Consider the following 26,050-nt stretch of genomic DNA (forward strand, 5'->3'; position numbering starts at 1 on the left):
TTGAGAATGAAATTCAAACCATGTTTGTATATGGGGCAGCAGTTTCTGACACGTCCATACTAGCATCAAACTGTAGGTGTTAATCAGTCATTAAGCCAATTCTGAAAATGTATTTTCATCTAGTAAGTTATAAATAATACTTTGCTCAGTTATAATCCAAGTGAGCAAGAATCTATGGCTAGCTACTGCTTGGCTAAGGTTAGCATAAATCTCTATCTTAATATTGTAAAGAAAAATAAAAGTATTTTCCTTCAGTAAGACTAGGAATGAACTTACCAAAAATACCAGTGAAATAAGCAGTTTCAACTTTCAGAGAATATACAAAATCTCAAGTTCTTATTATATAAACAAACCAGAAAGACATCTATTTTACTTAAGATTATGAAGATGACTTCCAACATTATGTAGTTAAGGTCAAAGAGTTTAGATAATACAAGATTCATAAATTTTAAAATGTATTTTTCACATGCCAAGATAAAATTTGGCTTCAACTTTGTTTAGATTTCTCATATATTTAAATTTTCCTATATCATTAAAATATATATTTCTCATGGAAGGCTGAAAAAAGTTTAACAATTATGGATCCAAAATTCTATGGGATCATTCACTTCACCAAGAAGAAAGTCTATGTCCATAGTAATTCCTGTGCCCAGTCTGGACAGCTGACTAGCTTCCCCAGTGCAAAGTGCATCGAAGGTGGATGCTCATCTTCCTCAGTTCACAGGAGAGAATATATGATGAAACTCATGAAAATTGAAACTTGCCTAAGTTTACAAGCATACCCAAGCATCACTGAACATGTACCCTGAGTGCCCAGCTAGGAAGTGGGCATAACCTAAAAACAAAGACAAAAACAAAAATAAAATAAAAGAACATAAAAAATACTCATACCTCAAGCTGTCCCTTTTCATATGCCAGTTTATTTTTACTTGCAATAATTTTTCCCAATTCCTTGTCCACTTGCTGTTGGGCGATCTGATAAAACAAACAGTGTGTCAGTACTCTATGCATAGCATGGATCTATTTACTATCATCATCATCATTATTCTGTGGAATAGCCATCCAACCCTGGACTCACACATGCAAAGCAAGTGTCCTACCACTGAACCATGTGCATATGCGGTCTCCTTTTAAACTCTTCATATCCATTATGCTCTTAGCATTTTTTCCTTTTTGGTTTTTGGACCACACCTGGTGGTGCTCAAGGGTTACCTCTTGACTCTGTGCTCAGAAATTATTCGTGGCAGACTTGGGGGACCATATGGGATGCCAGGGATTGAATGCCCTTCACACTGTACTTAGCACTCCAACCCCCTCCCCCTCAGCATTTCTATAGTAAAAAATTTATTTGCTACTGCTGCCTATCCTTTCCATCACTAGCTGAATATAGTTCTAATAAGCAACAAGGAGAAAAACCATTATTAAATGCATGAGAATTCCAGGTTTTGCTCTTCTTTAGTTTTGTTATACCAAGTCTCCCTTTGTCATTGGAATAGAATCCAGATATATGTAGAGTAACTATATCAAAAGATGCAAGTTTAAAAATTACATAGTTCTTCAAAGAAATAATTACACTGACTGCACAGTGGGAGATATTTAATAACCAAAGTAGAAGGTATAAAGAAAATTAAAAAAAAATAAATCTTTATTTTTGAGAGGGGAAAACAAGAGCTTTTTATTCTCCATGTGTTTTCTTCAAACTTTATAATTTATATATATAAATTTATATATATATTTATAAATAATCACAAAATAGTTTTCTATTGATTAAATCAATTTTGTATCAAATAGCCTTTCAGGAACAAAGTTAGAGATTGAGCACAGAGATTTTCACCTTTAGTAGTTAATTATGTGTTTTATAGTAATAGTTGGAAATACTGGGGCCGGGCAGTGGTGCTAAAGGTAAGGTGCCTGCCTTGCCTGCGCTAGCCTTGGACGGACCGATCCCCCGGTGTCCCATATGGTCCCCCAAGCAAGGAGCAACTTCTGAGCACATAGCCAGGAGTAACCCCTGAGCGTTACCGGGTGTGGCCCAAAAATCAAAAAAAAAAAATAGTTGGAAATACTGATATTGGCATATGTATCAAAATTATATTAAAAAATAAATGGTGGACTTGACAGAGGGAGGAGAGGTGGGATGGAGAGAAATAGAAGGAAAGGAGAGGGAAAGAAGAACAGGAAAAGAGATACAGGAGTGACAAGAGAGGAGGAGAGAAAGAGGGAGAGAGAGATATAGAGAGAGGGAGAGAGAGATAAAGAGAGAGAGAAATCCATAAAGTAGAGAAAGAGAAATTCTATACCCCAACTTGGGCTACAGCAGACTACAGAATGGAAAAAATCTGCTATTAAATTCTTAGTCACTCAGGTCAACATGCTGCTTCATGGATTATTGACAATAAATCTTGAGTTTGAGGTTTTATGTATGTTGATTTATAACTTGCTTTTACATAATTCACTATTTCTGGTTTATATATGCTTAGTTTTGTTATACCAAAACAAAGTCTTTTAAGCATGAAAAGCCAAAGAATTTAGACATTTATGTTCAACTCTGTGGCAAGATAATAAAATAAAAACATATATGTAGAGATAGGAGTTTATACAAAATATACTCCTTTCTCACATTTAGAGCTATTCTTTTTTTTTGGGGGGGTGGGTAGGAGTTTGTGTCTCACCCAGTGATGTCCAGGGGTTACTCCTGACTCTGTTCTAGGAATCACTCTTGGCAAGCGCAGGGGACCATATGGGATTCTGGGGATCGCACTGGACTGGCTATATGCAAGGCAAATGCCCTACAGGCTGTGCTCTGGCCCCAGTTACAGCTATTATAATCATAACTATGTAATACAATTTATTTCTACTGCTGATAATCTAACAGTCACAAATAAAAGCAAAAACATCCAAACTATATAACTTATCAAATAACTATAACTTTTTCATTTAAGTATTTTAATATATTCTACAAGAGAGCATAGTAGTCTTGAGTTTGATTTTATCCTTGGTAGTTGCTTTGCTTAGAATAACTAAAACATCTGAAACAATTCTGGTACTTAAAAATCTATAATGTGGGGGCCAGAGAGATAGCATGGAGGTAAGGCGTTTGCCTTTCATGCAGGAGGTCATCAGTTCGAATCCCGGCGCCCCATATGGTCCCCCGTGCCTGCCAGGAGCAATTTCTGAGCCTGGAGCCAGGAGTAACCCCTGAGCACTGCCGGGTGTAACCCAAAAACCACAAAAAAAAAAAAAATCTATAATGTGTGGACTGAGACCATACTCAGAGGAAGGTGCTATCCTTGTACACAGCTGATCCAAGTTTGATGCCAGCACCACAAAGAGTCACCCAGGCACCACCTGGAGTGATCCCTCAGCAAGGGGTCAATAAGAAACCCAGAACACAACCAGGTGTGGTCCAAAGAAAATTGTTTTTAATCTAGGGAAGAGTTGTAAAGAATTATAATTGGTCCTTGCATACTATTTATTCTACTTATGCAAGTCACTATAAAGTAGTTTAACTGGGCACAATATTTCCTATATTAGGCATCCCTAGATTATTAACTATATGACCACTGTTTGTTTTGGGACAACATTCAGCAGTGCTGAGGGCTTATTTCTGGTTCTGTGCTCAGGGATCACTCCTGGCAAGCTCAAGGGACTATATGGGATACTTGGGATCACACCTAGTTGGTTGTATAAAAGGCAAACACCCTTTGGCATCTTTTCCTTTCAATAAAACCCCCTCTTTTAGATAAAGGGAGAAAGAAATTTCATTAATGTTTACAGTTAGTTAAAAAAAAAATCTCTTTTGGCACTCATGAAAATGTTAATGCAACAATAAGTGAAAACTATTCAACTGGAAAAAATATGATATTCTACATAAAATAAATTGTTTTTCATTACTTAAGAAAGATGTTTAGACTTCAGCTTAAATTACTTTTTTCAGATTAAACCAGGTCTGTACTTGGGAGAATCCGTGAAAGAACAAAAAATAGAGAGATACCACTTATTAAGCAACTAAGAATCTGAGTTCCAGAGACAGACATGATGTTAACCCTTGCTTAAATAAATGTAGGCTTACACTACAAAGATTATTAATGTGGAAAGCCAAACAGACACTATGGAATCACTTGAAAAACAGCATACATAGAAAAATGCTAATAATTATAACTAAAATTTTAATTGAAACGACAGGTGTGTTGTTTCTAGTAAGAGCAGAAAGCAAAGAAGGATCTTTTGTTGTTGTTGTTTTGGGGGGCCACACCTGGTGACGCTCAGGGGTTACTCCTGGCTATTCGCTCAAAAATTGCTCAGGGACCGTATGGGACATGGGGAGATTGAACCATGGTCTATCCTAGGCTAGTGCTGGTAAGTCAGATGCCTTACCACTCCATGCTACAAAAATACATGCAAAAATTAGCTAGATTTACTAACATAATAAAAACAGTAGGTATTAGCATCCTGGTAAAGTTATTCTATAAGTAGATTGTAAGAAGAGATTCTATTCACATTATTTCAGACAGACTTGGGATCAAGTAGATGGAACCAACTTTGACATCTATACAAATGTAACACTGATGGAATGGTAAACCGATTTTAAGAAATACTACTTTAGGGATTGAAGTGATAGCACAGCAGTAGAACTGACCCGGGATGGACCCATGTTCGATTTCTGGCATCCCATATGGTCCCCAAGCCTGCCAGGAGCTATTTCTGAGTGCAGAGCCAGGAGTAACCTGAGTGCTGCTGGGTGTGCCCCCCCCAACAAAAAAAAAACCAACAAAAAAAGGAAATACTACTTTAATTTCAAATTTAACATCCATATAGTTTTAGAGAGAACCATATTTCTTTCTAGGGTTCCTATTTAAAATGTTAAAAAAAAAATATCCAAAAGGGAAAGGGAAAAATAACCATTTCGGGGCCAGAGAGGTGGAGCTAGAAGTAAGGTGTCTGCCTTGCGCTAGCCAAAGAAGGACCGAGGTTTGATCCCCTGCATCCCATATGGTCCCCTCAAGCCAGGGGCAATTTATGAGCACTTAGCCAGGAGCATCAAATGGGTGTGGCCCAAAAACCCAAAAAAAAAAAAAAAAGAAAAAGAACCATTTCAGGAATAGCAAATTGCCCACAATTGGATCTTTTCCACTATGGTTAACTATTTGCCTGCCCGTGAAAATAGACCTTGTCTTGGAATATAAGACAACTCATACAGCATTTAAGCATCAATGCATGTGTGTTTAGTCAGAGAAAATTCTAGGTAGAAACAATTGCAAGTTAGAAGTAAGAGATTATCTTGAGAGGCATATCTAGATATGCTTAGCAGGTGAAAATCTACAATGCCTAAATCACTAGCAAGCTCTGTCATTCATTTATATAGTGAGGTCACAGATCTGCCACTGGGCTGTGAAAAGAAAGAGATAATAAAAAAATCAGGTAGAGTTGAGATGAGGTTGTTGAGAAGAAGCAAATATAAATAAATGGATGAAAAATTTTAGCTGTCAAGCAAAGGATGTGATAGTCTGTGTCAAGGCTATGAATTAAAGTGATTGCAACTCATAAATCTAACAAGAATTTAAAAACTCTTGTTCTGGGTCTGTTCAGAGTAATGCTAGCTAACCCCTATATGATTTACATATATTAACAGTCTTAAAAAACAACAATGAAATCAAGAGTAATTTGGAAAGATTAAGAAACTGGCTCTGGGCCCGGAGAGATAGCACAGCGGCGTTTGCCTTGCAAGCAGCCGATCCAGCACCAAAGGTGGTTGGTTCGAATCCCGGTGTCCCATATGGTCCCCCATGCCTGCCAGGAGCTATTTCTGAGCAGACAGCCAGAAGTAACTGTGGGCGACCGTACACCCACATATTCAATGGATTTTTCACCGCTGCCTGATTCAAGCCATAAGTTTGCATAGCCCTGAGCCAAAAGAACCCTGCAAATAAATTTAGCTCACCACAGAGAATCTGGCTTAACTAGATTCCTTAAATCTTTCCATGGAACCTGTTTTTTGTAACTGCTCTCATACAACGCAATTATAGATAGGTTTTTGTAAGGTTTAAACTGTAAGATCTATTAAGGATTTGCTTCCCCTCCCCCCATCCTGTCAGGTTTCTCCTTATCCTTCCCGCCATCAAAATGTGTCTGCTCCCATTGGTTAAAATCGTTGTACCTGTACAAATCTGATTGGTTTAAGTTTCAATCCTATGTTTTTGCTCCTCCCACTGAAGCAGGGTATAAAAACTCTGCTTGCTCCCTCAATAAACCTCTTGACAGGAACTCTGCTTGAGCGTTTTATTAACTTCTACGGCTTAATTTTCTAGGTGTTCACAAAAGAGCTTAAACACTTGCGAATTATTTGTATTCGCCTTCTACCTTCTGTCCTGGTTGAGAGAAAGCTGCTAGCCGGAGATCTCTCCCATTAAAGGGCAGAAGCGGAGGCGAGTACAAGTAACCCCTGAGCAACGCCAGGTGTGGGAAAGAAAGAAAGAAAGAAAGAAAGAAAGAAAGAAAGAAAGAAAGAAAGAGAAAGAGAAGAAAGAAAGAAAGAAAGAAAAGAAAGAAAGAAAAGAAAGAAAGAAAAAGAAAGAAAGAAGAAAGAAAGAAAAGAAAGAAAGAAAAAAGAAAGAAAGAAAGAAAGAAAGAAAGAAAGAAAGAAAGAAAGAAAGAAAGAAAGAAAGAAAAGAAAGAAAGAAAGAAGAAAGAAAGAAAGAAAGAAAAGAAAGAAAGGAAAGAAAGAAAGAAAGAAAAAGAAGAAAGAAAGAAAGAACGAGAGAAAGAAAGAAAGAAAAAAGAAAGAAAGAAAGAAAGAAAGAAAAAGAAAGAAAGAAAGAAAATCAAGAAAGAAAGAAAGAAAGAAAGAAAGAAAGAAAGAAAGAAAGAAAGAAAGAAAGAAAGAAAGAAAGAAAGAAAGAAACTGGCTCCGAGAGATAGTACAGGGGTTAAGGCTATTTCAGCATATGCTGAATTCAGCTGGTATGGTCTGAAGGTTCCAGAGAACTGCTGGAATAGTCCTGACACCCAACCACCTCATCCCCAACCTGAATAATGCCTGGCCATAAGGACCTACATCACAGGTTGGCTAATAATCAACAAACTCCCAGTTCCCAAATACCATTTGATAGGTGGCTCCTCTCCTGCTCAAAAAAAGGACAAGCTCAAAGAGGTTAAGATTGCAGCCAAAGTCATAGACATAGCTGACACTTAGAACCTTTGGGCCTAAAGTCATGAAAACACAAGAGGATTTAGATTTCTTCTGTGATTTTTTTCATAGTTGAAGTAACAGTGTATGAGAGGGAGGAAAGTTAGTTCAAATACAAACTAAATTTAGGGGAATCTATGGCTTATTTCAACATTATTTGCATGTTATAGAAACAATGAATAAAACCATCGTTTACTTTTATGGCACCGTTCTTGTCAAATTTCTAAAAATCAAATTTATTACTAACACATGTAGAAGAAAGTATGAGATAACTAAAAATTTCTTCCTCAGTGTATGGAAACAGAGTTATTTTAATACATTAGAAGTATATGTGCATTTCATATATCGTATATACTCAATAAACCAACATAAGCTGACCCTTTAATTTTATCCTAAAAACTGGGAAAACTTAGTGACTCAGGTATAAACTGAGGTGGAAAATGCAGCAGCCACTGGTAAATTTCAAAAATAAAATTATACACCCAAAACAATTACAATAATTGAGGAATCAGTAGGTTAAATGTTTTTCAATATTTATTGCTAAAAAAAACCCTGTAAACTAGCAACAATAACTTTAAAACTTTAAAACCATAGCTTAACAGGTAATAAAGCTAAATCACAAAAGTTAAAATCCTTCAAAACTGGATTCCTCCTCCTCCTCCTCATCTGTATGTCCGAACAGAGCTTCAGCTGTATCTAATGTGAGGGTACCAGCATAGACATCGTCATCATCACTGAGTTTGCAGATATCATCACTGCTATCAGTCTCATACAAAGCGCAGAATAATGTGGGTTAAATAGTTCAGTGGCATCCAGTTCAGTTCAGCCGCCTACATCTTCATTCAGCCTTAACTTGAGGACTTAGCTGAAGCACCGCCCCCTCCAGCAGACGGCAGAAGACGACTGAAGACTATGTGCATTTGATTCAGTGCACACACACCAAATCAAATAACCTATACAATCCAAGTATAAGCCAAGTTTGTGTTTCAGCACAGATTTTGTGCTGGACAAACTTGGCTTAAACTCAAATATATCTGGTATATATTTAATTCTGCCATAAATTCTTGTTTTTTTATTACCCTCTATTGTTTAAACTGTATTTGTATTTTCTTAATATACAAAATCTTTATTTAAGCACCATGATTACAAGCATGATTGTAGTTGGATTTCAGTCATAAAAGTATTTGGATTTCTGTAAAAGTATATGTTTTTCATAAGATATTTATACTGAGATTTAAACATAAGTGAAAAAAATTTATGGCACCTGACTATTTTAAACTCAGAAATCATTAAATCGTACAATAAACTGACCTTTTTATACCCACCCCATGGAAATCTGAAGACATTTGCTGAAGTTCTAAAGAAGCCACTTGACTGGCCAGGAGTTTATTTTTCCCCTCTAGATCTCGCAGTTTGTGAGTTAGTGAATTTATGTCTTCCTTTTAAAAACAAAAAAAGATAAGAAATCTATCTATTGATAATACAAAAGTATCTTATTTTTAAAAATATATTTGTAACTACAAAATAAATCTTCTGAATACTATTTCTCTGCCTTTATATCAGACCTCGAGTTTGGTGATTAATAATCATTTAAAACCTATTTTCTTTTTATCTTTCAGCCTTTCTAGTTGTTGTTTTCAAGAACTATTACAAAGTAGCTATATTTACTATTAAATCCTAACATTTTTATATTTATATTTATATATAATTTATATTATATTTAAATACTACAATTTATGAATATATGTTAATACATATCTTATATAATATTAACAAGAGGAATCAATCAAAATAAAAAATTCAAGACTCAATTAATTTGTTCTAGTAATATATAGTTTGTTCAACATATAAATTCAATTCCACATTGACAAGAAAAAATCCTATTCTCAAGATGCCTAAAAGGCATTTCATGAAAATTAAGTATTTATGATTAAAAGCTCAGCAAATTTGAAATAAAAATAAATCATCTCTAGCAAGCAAAGAATAGACAGGCAATAGGGGCCTATGTTCAATGCCTAGCACCACATGGTCTCATGAAAAATCCCAACAATGAATCTCACTGACTACAGAACCTGGTGTGGCCCAAGTTGCATGTGATCACAAGTTGCATGTGATCTAACCAGATTAGATCTACCTAAAGTGTAATCTTAGGTCTATCTTTGGTTTAATCTATCCAGATTAGACTTTATAGGCTCCCCTGAGTACTGCTAGAAGTGAGTTATCCCTGAGCACAGTCAGGAGTAACCCCCTGAGCACCACCAGGTGCCCCTCCCCATAACAAAAAAAAAAAAATGCACTCAACCCTTTAAGCTATTTCTTGCTGTCTATCTCAAAAGCTATTCTTTTTTCAAGATCCAGCACTATGCTATTCATAAGACAAATGTTTTATCCACAGATATAATGGATGGGAAGTAAAAGAGTAGAAAGGATGCCAGCTCAGGACCAAGGAGACAGCTCCAAGGGCAGGAGCACATGCCTGATCTTGCTTGCACTGGGCTGAGCTTTATCCCTGCCATCAAAACTGGGAAGTAAAAATCAAATGATACATCTGACATAATTATAAGTATTATGATTACAATATAGAAAATACTGCATTTTTAACAGTCTAATACTTTACAAATTAGTTGACCATTTTTTGTGTTATTTGGGAGAGGGCACATCCAAATTAGAACACAATGTTATGGGGTAATGAAAGACTTAGAGAGAGCAGGGGTACCTATAGTCTCAAACTAAATAATGTTCAGATTACAATAAGATAATAAGAAATGGGGCTATATATTACATACTGGTTAAAAGATCAAGAGGGCTTAATTTTGATCAACATATATACAGTCAATAAAGGAGCAGCAGAGTTTATAAAGCAATAGCAAATGGGCCTGTGGAGATACAGCAACCACAACACAGTACTAGCAGGAGGCTTTAACACCCCATTCACATTAGTGAACAGACCAACCAGACAAGAACCTTAAACAAGGAATCGTTTGGGGTTAACAGACATTGTCATACCCTCCACACTCCAAAAGCTGAGTAAAACCTCCCTGTACCTCAGAGAAAATTTCTACACCTTGAAGAGTTCCCTTTCAATTAGAACTCACTGCCATCTGAGTGGGGTTTCTTTATCAAAGACAATATGAATATCTGATGCTTAATCTCAGCAGTATGAGAGAGAGAGAGAGAGAGAAGAGAGAGAGAGAGAGAGAGAGAGGAGGGGAGAGGGGACTAAACCACACTCATCAGTAATTAGGACTAACTCCTAGCTCTGTAATTCAGGGATCACTTTTAATAGTAAGAACTATTTTTTTCAATCCTTTGTTGGAGAAAATTCTATTTTCTAAATGGACCTAAACAAATAAATGAAATAAAAAGTACACTTGAAAAAAGGATAAAATTAAAGTAAAATAAAATTAAAAGTCCCTTTCATAAAAATCAAGTATATTCGAATAGAAAGGGTACAATATTTTCAAGTCACTCAAGTCACCAAGTCATCAAGACTTGAAAATATATTTTCAGGTCATCACCAAAGGAACTAATTGCCAGCTTCATTACTGCTGTTTGAACCAAGACTCAGACTTTATAGCTCTTTTCTATCCCCAGTTCCTAAAACCTGATATATTTATATATGGCAAGAGAAATGATATTTATCTGACACAGAAGCCACAAGATAGTCAAAGCTTAGTAAATATATCCAACACGCTTAATGTGTGAGGAGGTAGGCTAATTCTCCTTGCTGCTCCAGATAGTCACTAAATCACAATGACAATCTTCACTCTCTTCAAATTTTTAAATATACAAATATTCAATGCTTTAAAGACTTATCTTGTATTTTATAAGATGTACATTGGCTTCTTTGGTAATACTATCATTTTAGAATCCAGGTAAAAGTACCCTACAGATAAATTAGCAAGTGCTAATAGACTTTCAGGAAGCTTAAATTCACTTTTGATGAAAAACCACATTATGATAATCACAATTTTTTAAATCCATGATCTGGCTCACTCTAAGAGGACAGACATCCTGATGAAATTATATGGCGAACAAGGGGACAGAGGCAGTGATGATGGTTCACTGGCCAATACCAGGGGCTCCACAATCCAGGTTCCCTAGAAAAAGCCTCATGCTGTGGTGACTAGCGAGAGAAATCTGAGTTGCTACCAGTTTCCTGGGTTCTTTATTTTCCCCCTTCTTGTAAGTCAACAAAATAAATCAACATTTTGTACAATATGTTGTAAATCAACATCTCCACGGTCAGATAAAGTGACACAAAAGCCAGATAGAGAATCCAAACAGAAATGAAATATAGTAAAAGAACAACAAGTAAAAGGCAAACTACCTTGCTTTCAGCTAATTCTCTTTCCAGTTTGCTTTTTCCTTTGGCCATTTCTTTTTTTGCTTCATGAATCTACATTGGAAAACAGAAATGCACGGACAGGGTCAGTTTCAAAGGCGCCAATTGGCGCTCCTCTGAAATACAGGGCCTGCGTTTATACCTACACTGCCAAGAGAGCACCTCCTCTCAGAAACAGGGCCACTCAGGGAGTCTCTGAGGCAGAACAGATTTCACAAATAGCCCTGAAAGTAGAAAGACACGTCTGCAGGTCACACTCTGGGGATTCCCTTCCCAGCAAGGAAAAGAGCTATTCCTTTTTTTTTTTTTTTTTAAATATATAAATCTTTATTTAAGCACCATGATTACAAGCATGTTTGTAGTTGGGCATCCATAGTCCTACTGCTTTCAGGAAAAATCAAATCAAATGTCATTTTTAAATGAGGATGTGTTCCCAATAGCTACTTCTGCAGAAGGGCATACCATTGAACATCGTAAAACTCGTAATTATTTATAAAACAAATATACTGCCCTTCAATTTGCTAGAAGTTAAACATGATACATCTAAAGATTTCTTAGACCTTCTATAGCTACATCTGGTTTATAATTGCCTTCTTTTTTTTTTTTTTAGTTAAAAGACCATTTCAACCAATATTATCAGCACAGCCAGAAAGTAAAACAGAAGACTGCCTCTCTGTACCTCTCTTTCAGATCTGTCTTTCTCTTCTATCAAAGATTTCTTCTCTTGCATCGACATTTCCAGTTCACCTTGCATTCTAGCAATAGTGGACTCCAGCAGTTCTTTTTGCACGGCAGTTCTCTTCTCAGCCTCTTGCACTTTCTGGGTACATTCATTGTGCTCAATTATTAAATGATCCCTCCAGGAAGAGAACAGAAAACATGGAACCGAGATGAGATTTTTCTTAATAGAAATACTGAATGTCCTTCTCACAGTTTCCTTCTGTTTGAGAGCAGTAGACTAGTCTAATAAAATTAGCAACTTAAAAGCAGTTTGAAATTTATCTTTGCAATTGTCCCAGGCAAATAGGGAATTAAACATTTATTTTAATAATAAGGAATACATAGGTAAGAACAAAAGATGCTTAAGGTGTTGACTGCAATTGACTTACAGATGTTCTTGAAGTTGGTTTTTCTCATTCTGAACAGTCTGTAGCTCATTTGTGAGACTGGCCTGGGCTGCATCTAGCAGTAAGTTTTGCTCTTGAAATGTCTGGCTCATCACTTTCTGTTCTACCTGCTTTAGAAATCACCAAAAGCTGAGATTCTAGAAAGTTAGAGGAGATACTCTATTCTTTAAAAGAACCAAAAATAGGACCTGAGTGATAGCATATGGCCAACCAGGGTTCAATTCCTGGCATCCCATATGGTTCCCTGAGCACCCCTAGATGTGGCCCAAACACAAAAACAAAAGAACCAAAAATATTAATTTACGTAAGTTATTCTTTAGAATAACCAAAGATCATGCTTTCCTTATAAAAGAACATTTTAATTACAGAAATAAAAATTTAGACCGAGCCCTCGCCCGCCCGCCCGCCCCGCAGCACGCAAGGTCGCTGTGACACCAGGCGGGGAAAATCCGCGAAAGTACACCGGCCCAGTGGGGCTCAGCTGTGAAAGACTGTGAGTGTGACCTGTCTATGTCTGTCTACTGTCCTCTTGCGTGAAACTCTTGCGAGTGGGGCAAAAAGAGCCTCCAGAAACCTCGCTCGCCCAGACGCCATTTTCAGGGAGAGACTTCAGAGCATAAAAACCGGCTAACCTTTGCAAAAGCTGGCTCCCTGTGTGTGACACCAGGCGGGGAAAATCCGCGAAAGTACACCGGCCCAGTGGGGCTCAGCTGTGAAAGACTGTGAGTGTGACCTGTCTATGTCTGTCTACTGTCCTCTTGCGTGAAACTCTTGCGAGTGGGGCAAAAAGAGCCTCCAGAAACATCGCTCGCCCAGACGCCATTTTCAGGGAGAGACTTCAGAGCATAAAAACCGGCTAACCTTTGCAAAAGCTGGCTCCCTGTGTGTGACACCAGGCGGGGAAAATCCGCGAAAGTACACCGGCCCAGTGGGGCTCAGCTGTGAAAGACTGTGAGTGTGACCTGTCTATGTCTGTCTACTGTCCTCTTGCGTGAAACTCTTGCGAGTGGGGCAAAAAGAGCCTCCAGAAACCTCGCTTGCCCAGACGCCATTTTCAGGGAGGGACTTCAGAGCATAAAAACCGGCTAACCTTTGCAAAAGCTGGCTCCCTGTGTGTGACACCAGGCGGGGAAAATCCGTGAAAGTACACCGGCCCAGTGGGGCTCAGCTGTGAAAGACTGTGAGTGTGACCTGTCTATGTCTGTCTACTGTCCTCTTGCATGAAACTCTTGCGAGTGGGGCAAAAAGAGGCTCAGAGGAGCACGGCCGCGTAGCGAAGCGGAGCGGCCGTGCACTCTTTCTAAGGAAAGAACTCCATTGCAACAAGAAGGAAAAATCACACTAAGAACGGCGCTATATCACAGAAGCAAACATTTCTCTCTGGACTGTCTTCTCTGTTGCATGCTCGGGCCTAAGATTTGACCCAGTGTGAGGCCTCATCCACGGAGGACTCCCCTCCCTTAGAGGCAAGTCAGCCCATCCAGAAAGGGAGGAGCCAGAGGAGTGTGCTGCCTGCATCATATAGACAATGAATACCACCACAACACGTAGAAAAACCCACAATACAAGTGTGACAATGGGGAAACAACGCAGGCCAGCATCAGACATAGAGAATGAAGATGACAATTCTGAGGACCAGATAATGACTGAACAACTAATCAACCTCTCAGATAAGGACTTTAGACTAGCAATATGGAAGGTGCTCAACAGACTCCAAGAAACCATGGATCGAGTTGAACAGAACACTAATAAGAACCAAGAAAATATGAAGGCAGAAATGACAAAACTCCAAACTGAAATAACATGTCAACTAACAGGACTGAAAAAGTCAGTAAACGAAGTGAATGACAAAATAAATAAGCTCTGGGACAGGGTATCAGAAGCTGAGAATAGACTTGGTGCTGTGGAAGATGAGATACATAACAATTCCATACAGCAGGAGAGATTGGACAAAAAACTTAAAGCAAATGAGCAGACAATGGAAAAATTAGTCAAAGAATGGGAACAGACGAAAATAGAAGTCTATGATAAGATCAACAGAAACAACTTAAGAATCATTGGAGTCCCAGAGACCCAGGAAGAAAATTTCCAGGAAGAATCAATGGTCAAGAACATCATTAAAGAGAAACTTCCAGAGCTAAAGAATATATGTGATCAAATCCTGCATGCCCGAAGAGTACCAACCAAAAGAGACCCCAGAAAAACCACCCCAAGACACATCCTAGTCACAATGACAAATCCCACAGATAGAGACAGAATTCTGAAAACAGCAAGATCAAAAGGGGAAATCATGTTCAAGCAAGCTTCCCTGAGATTTACAGCAGACCTGTCACCAGAAACGCTCAATGCCAGAAAGCAGTGGTGGGATATTGTGACAAGACTGAATGAAATGAATGCTTCACCCAGAATACTATACCCAGCAAAACTCACTTTCCAGTTTGATGGAAGAATACATGGTTTCACAGACAAAAAACAGCTCAGAAACTTCACAGACACAAAACCAGTCTTAAGAGAAAAACTGAAAGACCTAATCTAAGACAAGACTACCCAAAAGACACACCAAATTTTGAAATAAAGATGGCGTTAAATCCCAGGACAATTCTTTCTCTCAACGTCAATGGACTAAATGCACCAGTTAAGAGACACAGAGTGGCTAAATGGATCAAAAAACTCAATCCAACCTTCTGCTGCCTACAAGAAACGCACCTGAATAGTCAGAACAAACATAGACTCAAAATAAAAGGCTGGAGAAAAGTTATCCAAGCAAACAACACCCATAAAAAAGCTGGAGTGGCCATACTAATATCAGATAATGCAAACTTTATACTCAGGAAGGTTGTAAGGGACAAAGACGGACATTTTATATTAATCAAGGGGTACGTAGAGCAGGAAGAATTCACTCTCCTAAACATATATGCACCGAATGAGGGGCCAGCAAAATATTTAATACAACTGTTGACAAATCTGAAAAATAATATCAACAACAACACAATAATTGTGGGGGACCTTAACACGGCTTTGTCAACACTGGACAGGTCAACCAGACTGAAACCCAACAAGAATATACTAGACCTGAGGAGAGAAATGGAAGAAAGAGGCCTAGTGGATATATATAGGACACTCCATCCCCAGAAACCTGGATACACATTCTTCTCCAATGTACACGGGACATTCTCCAGGATAGACTACATGCTGGCACATAAAACATACCTCCATAAGATCAAGAGGATAGAAATTTTGCAGACTACCTTCGCTGACCACAAGGCTCTGAAATTATTTGTGAACTCCAAAGGGACTCAGAAGAAACACTTTAACACCTGGAAGTTAAACAGTCTCATGCTCAATAACCAGTGGGTCCGAGATGAAATCAAGGAGGAAATAAAAAGGTTCCTGGAAACAAATGACAATAAAGACACAAACTCTCAGAACTTATGGGACACAGCAAAAGCAGTACTGAGAGGAAAATTTATAGCTTTGCAAGCACACATCAGGAAGGAAGAAGGAGCTTACCTGAGTAGCTTAATGACACAGCTACTAGAACTAGAAAATGCTCAACAAAAGGACCCAAGAATAGGAAGACAGAAGGAAATAACAAAGCTGAGAGCAGAAATCAACGAAGTGGAAACTCAAAAAACAATCCGAAAGATCAACGAAAGCAGAAGTTGGTTCTTTGAAAAAATAAACAAGATTGATAGACCACTGGCAAACCTAACAAAGAAAGAGAGAGAGAGAAACTTGATAACTCGTATCAGGAATGAAAAAGGAGAGATCACTACTGATATGACAGAGATTCAAAGGGTAATCAGAAACTACTTTGAAAAACTCTACGCCACTAAAAATGAGAACCTGGAAGAAATGGATAAATTCTTGGACTCTTATAATCTTCCACGGTTGAAGGAAGAGGATGTAGAATATCTAAACACCCCCATCACCATTGATGAAATTAAAACAGTAATCAAATGTCTGCCGAAAAACAAAAGCCCAGGTCCAGATGGATTCACTAATGAATTCTATCAAACTTTCCAAGAGGAACTACTGCCAATCTTGGCAAGACTCTTTCATGAAATTGAACAAACAGAAACACTTCCAAATAGCTTTTATGAAGCCAACATCACCTTGATACCTAAACCAGACAGAGACGCTACCAAAAAAAGAAAATTACAGACCAATATCACTGATGAATGCAGATGCAAAGATCCTCAACAAAATCCTGGCAAATAGGATTCAATGCCTCGTTAAAAAGATCATCCACTACGATCAAGTAGGTTTCATCCCAGGAATGCAAGGCTGGTTTAACATCCGTAAATCTATCAACATAATACACAACATCAATAACAAGAAAAATAAAAACCACATGATCATATCAATAGATGCAGAGAAAGCATTTGATAAGGTCCAACACCCATTCTTGATCAAAACTCTCAGCAAGATGGGAATGGAGGGAACCTTTCTCAATATAGTGAAGGCCATCTACCACAAGCCAGTGGCAAATATTATCCTCAATGGAGAAAAACTGAAAGCCTTCCCTCTAAATTCTGGCACAAGACAAGGCTGTCCTCTCTCACCACTCCTATTCAACATAGCACTGGAAGTACTTGCTATAGCGATTAGGCAAGAAAAGGATATCAAGGGAATCCAGATAGGAAAGGAAGAAGTCAAGCTCTCACTGTTTGCAGATGACATGATACTCTACTTAGAAAACCCTAAAGACTCTATCAAAAAGCTTCTAGAAACAAGAGACTCATATAGCAAGGTGGCAGGCTACAAAATTAACACACAAAAATCAATGGCCTTTCTATATACCAATAGTAATAAGGAAGAAATGGACATTAAGAAAACAACCCCATTCACAATAGTACCACACAAACTCAAATATCTTGGAATCAACTTGACTAAATATGTGAAGGACCTATACAAAGAAAACTATAAAACTCTGCTCCAATAAGAGAGGACACACGGAAATGGAAACACATACCCTGCTCATGGATTGGCAGGATTAACATCATCAAAATGTCAATACTCCCCAAGGCATTATACAGATTTAATGCCATCCCTCTAAAGATACCCATGACATTCTTCAAAGAAGTGGATCAGACACTTTTGAAATTCATTTGGAACAATAAACACCCTCGAATAGCTAAAGCAATCATTGGGAAAAAGAATATGGGAGGAATTACTTTTCCCAACTTTAAACTGTACTACAAAGCAACAGTTATCAAAACAGCATGGTATTGGAATAAGGATAGGTCCTCAGATCAGTGGAATAGGCTTGAATACTCAGAAAATGTTCCCCAGAGATACAACCATCTAATTTTTGATAAAGGAGCAGGAAATCCTAAATGGAGCAGGGAAAGCCTCTTCAACAAGTGGTGTTGGCACAATTGGATAGCCACTTGCAAAAAATTAAACTTAGACCCCCAGCTAACATCATGTACAAAGGTAAAATCCAAATGGATTAAAGACCTCGATATCAGCCCCAAAACCATAAGATATATAGAACAGCACATAGGCAAAACACTACAGGACATTACAGGCATCTTCAAGGAGGAAACTGCACTCTCCAAGCAAGTGAAAGCAGAGATTAACAGATGGGAATATATTAAGCTGAGAAGCTTCTGCACCTCAAAGGAAATAGTGCCCAGGATACAAGAGCCACCCACTGAGTGGGAGAAACTATTCACCCAATACCCATCAGATAAGGGGCTAATCTCCAAAATATACAAGGCACTGACAGAACTTTACAAGAAAAAAACATCTAACCCCATCAAAAAATGGGGAGAAGAAATGAACAGACACTTTGACAAAGAAGAAATACGCATGGCCAAAAGACACATGAAAAAATGTTCCACATCACTAATCATCAGGGAGATGCAAATCAAAACAACGATGAGATACCACCTCACACCCCAGAGAATGGCACACATCACAAAGAATGAGAATAAACAGTGTTGGCGGGGATGTGGAGAGAAAGGAACTCTTATCCACTGCTGGTGGGAATGCTGTCTAGTTCAACCTTTATGGAAAGCGATATGGAGATTCCTCCAAAAACTGGAAATCGAGCTCCCATACGATCCAGCTATACCACTCCTAGGAATATACCCTAGGAACACAAAAATACAATACAAAAACCCCTTCCTTACACCTATATTCATTGCAGCTCTATTTACCATAGCAAGACTCTGGAAACAACCAAGATGCCCTTCAACAGACGAATGGCTAAAGAAACTGTGGTACATATACACAATGGAATATTATGCAGCTGTCAGGAGAGATGAAGTCATGAAATTTTCCTATACATGGATGTACATGGAATCTATTATGCTGAGTGAAATAAGTCAGAGAGAGAGAGAAAAACGCAGAATGGTCTCACTCATCTATGGGTTTTAAGAAAAATGAAAGACACCCTTGTAATAATAATTTTCAGACACAAAAGAGAAAAGAGCTGGAAGTTCCAGCTCACCTCAGGAAGCTCACCACAAAGAGTGATGAGTTTAGTTAGAGAAATAACTACATTTTGAACTGTCCTAATATTGAGAATGTATGAGGGAAATGTAGAGCCTGTTTAGGGTACAGGCGGGGGTTGGGTGGGGAGGAGGAAGATTTGGGACTTGGGTGATGGGAATGTTGCACTGGTGATGGGTGGTGTTCCTTTTATGACTGAAACCCAAACACAATCATGTATGTAATCAAGGTGTTTAAATAAAAAAAAATTATGCATTAAAAAAAAAAAAAGAAATAAAAATTTAAAAAGAATTCATTTAATGCCAAACTTTCTCCCTGTGCCCATCTAACTTATGACAATTGTATTATTTTTGAACTGTTGTCCAATAGTCAAGAATGCATTTCCATGTAACCTGATAGTTTTTAAATGTTTAACATGTCTTTCTTGTTAAAGCTCCATTTTTTTATAGAATTTGGAGCTATACTTGGGGCTAATCCTCAGGGATCATGGCTTTCACTAGACAGTGCTCATTGGCCCTGTGGTGGTAGGAATGAGTGTTAGGTTCTCACAAATACAAGAAATGTGCTCTACTACTTTAACCACATCTCCACTCCCTGAAAATATTTTTATTTATTTTTGGGGGCCATACCCAGTGGCGCTCAGGGGTTACTTCTGGCTCTGTGCTCAGAAATCACTCCTGGCAGGCTCAAGGGAAAATATGGGTTGCCGGGGATCAAACCTATGTTCATCCTGGGTTGGCCACATGCAAGACAAACACCCTACTATTGTGTTATTACTCCAGCCCCAACCCGGAAATATTTTTAAAGAGGTTAAATGACATAAAGAATATTTTTGGATATTACAATTTTCATAAGCATTTTTTGTATTTAACACCTTATTTATTAGAGATTAGTATTTTGCTGCTGATAAACTAACATTTGTATGCTGAATGTACAAGAAGTTTCATTAACCGTCAACATTAGAGAGATTTAGTGACTCACTCTAAAGAACTAATTTGATAAGTAAACAATAGCCCTTATATACTGGGTACTCACAACTATGTCTTTTTTCTAAAAGCATATATTTTCAAAATAATGTTTAAATGTCTTTATTTATACAATTTGATTACAAACATGATTGTAGTTGGGTTTCAAACATATAAAGAACACTCCCCTTCACCTGTGCGACATTTCCATCACCAATGCCCCAAATTTCAAAGTGAACAATATTAGTGTATAAAATGTTAAAAGGTCTCCACTTTTCTAACTTTAACCTCTTTCAAATAATGTTACCCTGAGGGGCCGGGAAGGTGGTGCTAGAGGTAAGGTGTCTGCCTTGCAAGCGCTAGCGTAGGATGGACCGCGGTTCGATCCCCGTGTCCCATATGGTCCCCCCAAGCCAGGGGCGATTTCTGAGCGCATAGCCAGGAGTAACCCCTGAGCGTCAAACAGATGTGGCCCAAAAACCAAAAAAAATAAATAAATAAAAATAATGTTACCCTGAAGGAAACATCATGTTTAATCATTTCATGTGAATTATTTGAGGATATATGAAATTGCAGCTGATACTATTACAATAGAAATACTACAAATTATTTTTATAATTTATGTTTACTGGCTCACCATTTTTGAATAATAAAAACACAATATTTTTATAAGCATTCCCTCTACCTACAATTAGAATACTTTTGGACATATAATACTTTTAAACAAGATGAAAAAGTAGTAATTACCTGGTAGGGGCATAAGAAGTAAAAAATGCCTCCTGATTTATAACTTTATAAAAAAGCAATAATATTTAAAACAGGAAATTATTGTAACAGAAATGGGCACACAGCCCAATGGAATAGAATACAGTCCAGAGATGAGCCAAAATGATAAAGTGGAGAGAAAAATGGGTGATAGAAAAATTGGACTACCACATTAATTAATAATTACCAAATTAATTAATAAAACTAGAATCACTAATACTATACTGAAAATTGACTCAAAAATGTATTAAAGACATATATTAGACCTTAAACAACATAATATGGGCTAAGGGGCCTCAACTTCAGATATATATTTGGAGATGAAAGGTCAGTGTCAAAATAAACAAAAGCAAAATGCCAAATGGAACTACATTAAAAATATTTTATACAGCAAAGGAAATTCCCATAAGAAACAAAAAATAAGGGCAAGGGAGAAAGCTCAAAGGGTCAGAGCTCATGCATGCCATAGGTGAGACGCCAAGTTCCATATGCAGTAATACCTAGATTTTCTGAATACTGCTAGACAAATCAATTAGAAGAAGGTATTTTCACATCATATATCTTATAAGGTATAAATGTCCAAAAGGTATAATGATCTCATACAATTCAGCAACAAATATAATTCCATCCAATAAAACATGAGCAAAAGACCTGAACAGATATCTGTTCAAAAAATAAAAACATAAAGATGGCCTAAAGACATACAAATTACTCACCATTACTTATTAGGGAAGAGATTAAAAAACAATGATATAAAACCTCCCACTAATGAGAATGCTTTATATAAAAATAACTGGAAAACAGGTTTTGGCAAGAATGTAGAGAAAAAAACAACTTTGATTATTGTTGGGATTGAGGTAGCCTCTGTAGAGATTCCTTTAAATAAGACATATAGATTCCTTTAAAAAATGAAAATTCCACGTGACCCAGCAGCACCATTTCTATGCATATAACCAGACTATTATAAAAGCACTGATTTAAAAAGGTTGTATATGCACCATGTTTACAGCAACATTATTTATAATCTCCAGAGAAAAAACAATACACACACCTATAAACATATCAGTGGATAGAGGCTGTGATAAAAACATTCAATGGATTACTAGTTTTTCATTTAAAAAAATGGTAAAAAAAAAATTGTGCCCTTTGGTTCAAATGAATGGATATTAAAATAATCTAAGTAAAATAAGAAAGCTAAAGACAATTAGCAGATAGTTTCACATATATGTGGACTATGACTAACAAAAAGGACTGGCAAAAAACAAACTGACCAGCCATGAAACTAACTGGAAAAATCTAAACTAACTGTTAAATACAACTTCCAGTCCAGGTCAAAACAATGGTAGTTACTAGAGGGAATCAGGAGAAGGGGGTGGAAAAAGAGTAGCAAAGTATTGGGTGAGTAGTCATTATTACAGGAAAGAGAAGCTAAATCTGAAGCTAAGTCTCTGTGATGTTGTAAATCAGTATGTGGAAGGGAAACCAAAAGAATTCTCAGCTGCAAAAAAAAAAAAGATTTCTTAGCTGCTTCAAAGATAGATCATTTCAACTCTAAAAGTAGGGGCCAGAGAAATAGCACACTGGTAAGGTGTTTGCCTTGCATGCAGAAGGATGTTGGTTCGAATCCAGGCATCCCCAAGCCTACCGGGGGCAATTTCTGAGCATAGAGCCAGGAGTAACCCCTGAGTGCTGTCAGGTGTTACCCAAAAACCAAAAAAAAAAAAAAAAGTAAAAAAGAGGGGTGGGAGCAGGAGGCAAAAAAAAAAAAAAAAATGGGGGGGGGGGGGACGGTGAGGTGGCGCTAGAGGTAAGGTGTCTGTCTGTCTTGCAAGCACTAGCCAAGGAAGGACGGAGGTTAGATCCCCTGGCGTCCCATATGGTCCCCCAAGCCAGGGGCAATTTCTGAGCACTTAGCCAGGAGTAACCCCTGAGTGTCAAATGGGTGTGGCCCAAAACAAAAACAAAAACAAAAAAAAAGTAAGAAAAGAGTTCCTAAGGGTGTCCTATATTTGATCATAAACTGCATTTATCTGTATATCTGCAACTGAATATACATTATTTTTCATGCTTACAATTTTCTCAGAATGTTTAATATAGTTCATGTATTTCTATTTTTATTTCCTCACAATTTTTATAGATTTATCTCTATTAAAAACTGAAAGATAGCGGCTAGGGCACTTGACTTGCTTACAGCAGACTCAAGGTTAACCCCTGGCACCCCCCCCCCAACATGGTCCTCTGAGCCCCTCCAGCAGTGATATCTGAACACAGAGCCAAGAGCAAGCCATGAGCAAGCAGTGAGAGACTCAAAAACTAAAAGAAAAAAAAAGTTGAATCATAAATCATTAAGTAATTGAGTCAACATATTAAATCAAGATTTAATTTTTCAATCATGTTATTCCAAGTAGTTAAACCACACAGAATTGATTATTTCTTTTGATTTAAATAAATCCTTCCTACAATTGAATAGTTGTTTAAAAAAATTGGGGCCGGAGAGAGCACAGCGGCGTTTGCCTTGCAAGCAGCCGATCCAGAACCTAAGGTGGTTGGTTCGAATCCCGGCATCCTTTATGGTCCCCTGTACCTGCCAGTAACTATTTCTGAGCAGATAGCCAGGAGTAACCCCTGAGCACCGCAGGGTGTGGACCCCCCCCCAAAAAATAAATAAAATAAAAATTAAAAAGGGGGCTGGAGTGGCAGCACAGCGGTAATGTATTTGCCTTGCACATAGCTGACCCAGGACGGACGCGAGTTCCATCTCCAGCACACCATACGGTCCCAGGAACAAGGAATGATTTCTGAGTGCACAGCCAGGAGTAACCTTTGAGCGCCTCTGTGTGTGACCCAACACCAAAAAAATTTAAATCAAAAAAGATCTCAATGATAAAACTTGTCTGCTGTCAAACTTTAATTCATAGAATAAAAAAGAAAAAAAGGAAACTGTTAATACCTGCAAAATGACGTGATGGTCAGCAATGAGTTTGGCATTTTCCATCCTAACAGTCTGAAGGAGGCAGTTCAACTCGGAGCACTTGTTAGTCAGTTGACTGTTCAAGACCTAAAAAGAGGGCCCGGAGAGATAGCACATTGGTGTTTGCCTTGCGAGCAGCCGATCCAGGACCCAAGGTGGTTGGTTCGAATCCCGGTGTCCCATATGGTCCTGTGCCTGCCAGGAGCTATTTCTGAGCAGACAGCCAGGAGTAACCCCTGAGCACCGCCGGGTGTGGCCCCCCCCCAAAAAAAAAAAACAAAAACAAAACAAAACAAAAAAAGATCTAAAAGGAGTATACAAATAGTTCAAATAATTATTTTATGTAACATCCTGCCTTATTAACTCATATTTCACTATGTATGTGAACTTTAATTTCTCCTGAATTGATATTTCATTATTTGTATTCTGTTGTTGAAACTAAAGGAGAAACTGAACATCCCAGCATCATTCTGCAGTGTAGAAGGCAGTGTAACACCACGCCTGTCTGACTATTCTCAAATTGATGCTAATCATTCAGAACAATTGAGCTGATAACACCAAATATGTATGTTTCTTCACTAATAAGTTCAGTATTCATGACTGTATTGTTTCATAAGACTAAAATAAAACAAAACTATTTCTTTCAATAGATCTATCATAGATCTAATTAAAAAACCTTCTTTAGGGTCAGAGAGATAGCATAGCGGTAGGGCATTTTCCTTGCATGTGGCTGATCCAGGATGGACCTTGGTTTGATCCTCGGCATCCCATATGGTCCCCAAAGCCAGGAGCAATTTCTGAGCATCACCGGCTGTGGCCCAAACACCAAAACAAAACAAAACAAAATAAAACAAAAAAACATTGATGAGTAAATAAATCAAGCAAAGTCAAATTATAATCTAATGTATAATTTAGCGGTTAAGAAATCTGATGAGCTGTGTCATATGAAAACAAAAATCTGGATAATGCCAATGGTACGAATTTATATAATCAGAATAAGTGGTTCTTCTTAATATTGACAAAAGTAAATAGCATCTACAAACCAGAAAAATGGATAAAAAGTACCTGTGCTTTTCCTGATGCTTCATTAAGGGCTACTACTTCAGATTTCAAATATGCATTTTCGCCTTGTTCCTTGTCAAAAGATCTCTGCAAGTTCTATAGGGAAAAATAAATTTCTCATTCTTTTTATAGGCATATTTAAGACCTAGTGCATGTAGCTCTCTGTTCAAATACTTGTTTACTATTTTGGCCAATGCCAGTTTAAATTATAATAATATTTTTGCATCTTATAAAATAATATTTAAAATCTTCATATATTTAACTTCCAAGCCTCTCTGCAACTTACCAAAACTGTGTAGTAAAATCTCTTTATACTGGTAATACAACTAGCAGAAACCTGCCTATAACCAAAACTAAACATTAAACCTATTGCCTTATATCAGTGATGTTCTAAGAGGAAATATTTCATGCTACATAAAATCATTTCTCCTATTATTAAGTAGTTAGATTTTGTGATTGAAAAATAATTTAAGGAAGTCAAGCTATAATCAATTGAAAACATTTTGAGCAAGGATTATCTGTAGAAAAAAGTAGTGAATCTCTATGAGATAAAGAGTATAGGGAGGGGTGTAAGATGTGGATTGGTTTTTTCCCTAAAAGATGTGCAGTAAAATAAGAAAGGACAGGCCCAAAGAGATAGCACAGCGGCGTTTGCCTTGCAAGCAGTCGATCCAGGACCAAAGGTGGTTGGTTCGAATCCCGGTGTCTCATATGGTCCCCTGTGCCTGCCAGGAGCTAATTCTGAGCAGACAGCCAGGAGTAACCCCTGAGCATCGCCGGGTATGGCCCAAAACCAAAAAAAAAAAAAAAAAAGGACAAAGTTTAAGTCCTCTCTCTACAAAAGAACATTATTGGTATTTGAAGAAAGGTAAACATCACATAAAAAGAATAACAATGCTCTGAAAGGATCCAGAAAACTACTTTAAACAGAATATACATGTTAAAATTTAGAAATGCACTTAAGTTATAAAAGCAGAAAAATTGCATTTTTCATTGTGGTAAAGTATGCATAAAACTGACCATTTTCACTATTTGTAAGTGTACAGTTCACTTACAAATATTTAAATGATGGGGCAGAAGCAAAAGCACAGCAGGTAGGCTGCTTGTCCTGCATATGGCAGACCCGGATTTGATCCTTGGCATTCAATATGGGAGTAATTCCTGAGT

The 26,050-nt window shown here is 37.6% G+C and overlaps 1 protein-coding gene across 1 annotated transcript in view; it reads right to left on the minus strand.

Annotated features, from left to right (window-relative positions):
* Window positions 1-26,050, minus strand: part of CCDC150 (coiled-coil domain containing 150) — a 91,241-nt gene that overhangs the window by 52,398 nt on the left and 12,793 nt on the right. Inside the window, exons 9-15 of the mRNA XM_049773174.1 lie at window positions 24,887-24,979; window positions 23,801-23,908; window positions 12,641-12,765; window positions 12,211-12,388; window positions 11,517-11,585; window positions 8,512-8,625; window positions 892-975 (exon numbers count right to left, since the gene is read on the minus strand). Of these exons, the coding sequence (XP_049629131.1) occupies window positions 892-975; window positions 8,512-8,625; window positions 11,517-11,585; window positions 12,211-12,388; window positions 12,641-12,765; window positions 23,801-23,908; window positions 24,887-24,979 (771 nt within the window). The remainder of the gene's footprint in view (window positions 1-891; window positions 976-8,511; window positions 8,626-11,516; window positions 11,586-12,210; window positions 12,389-12,640; window positions 12,766-23,800; window positions 23,909-24,886; window positions 24,980-26,050) is intronic.

The sequence above is a fragment of the Suncus etruscus genome, chromosome 5 (genome assembly GCF_024139225.1).
Source record: "Suncus etruscus isolate mSunEtr1 chromosome 5, mSunEtr1.pri.cur, whole genome shotgun sequence".
NCBI classification, from domain to species: Eukaryota; Metazoa; Chordata; class Mammalia; order Eulipotyphla; family Soricidae; genus Suncus; species Suncus etruscus.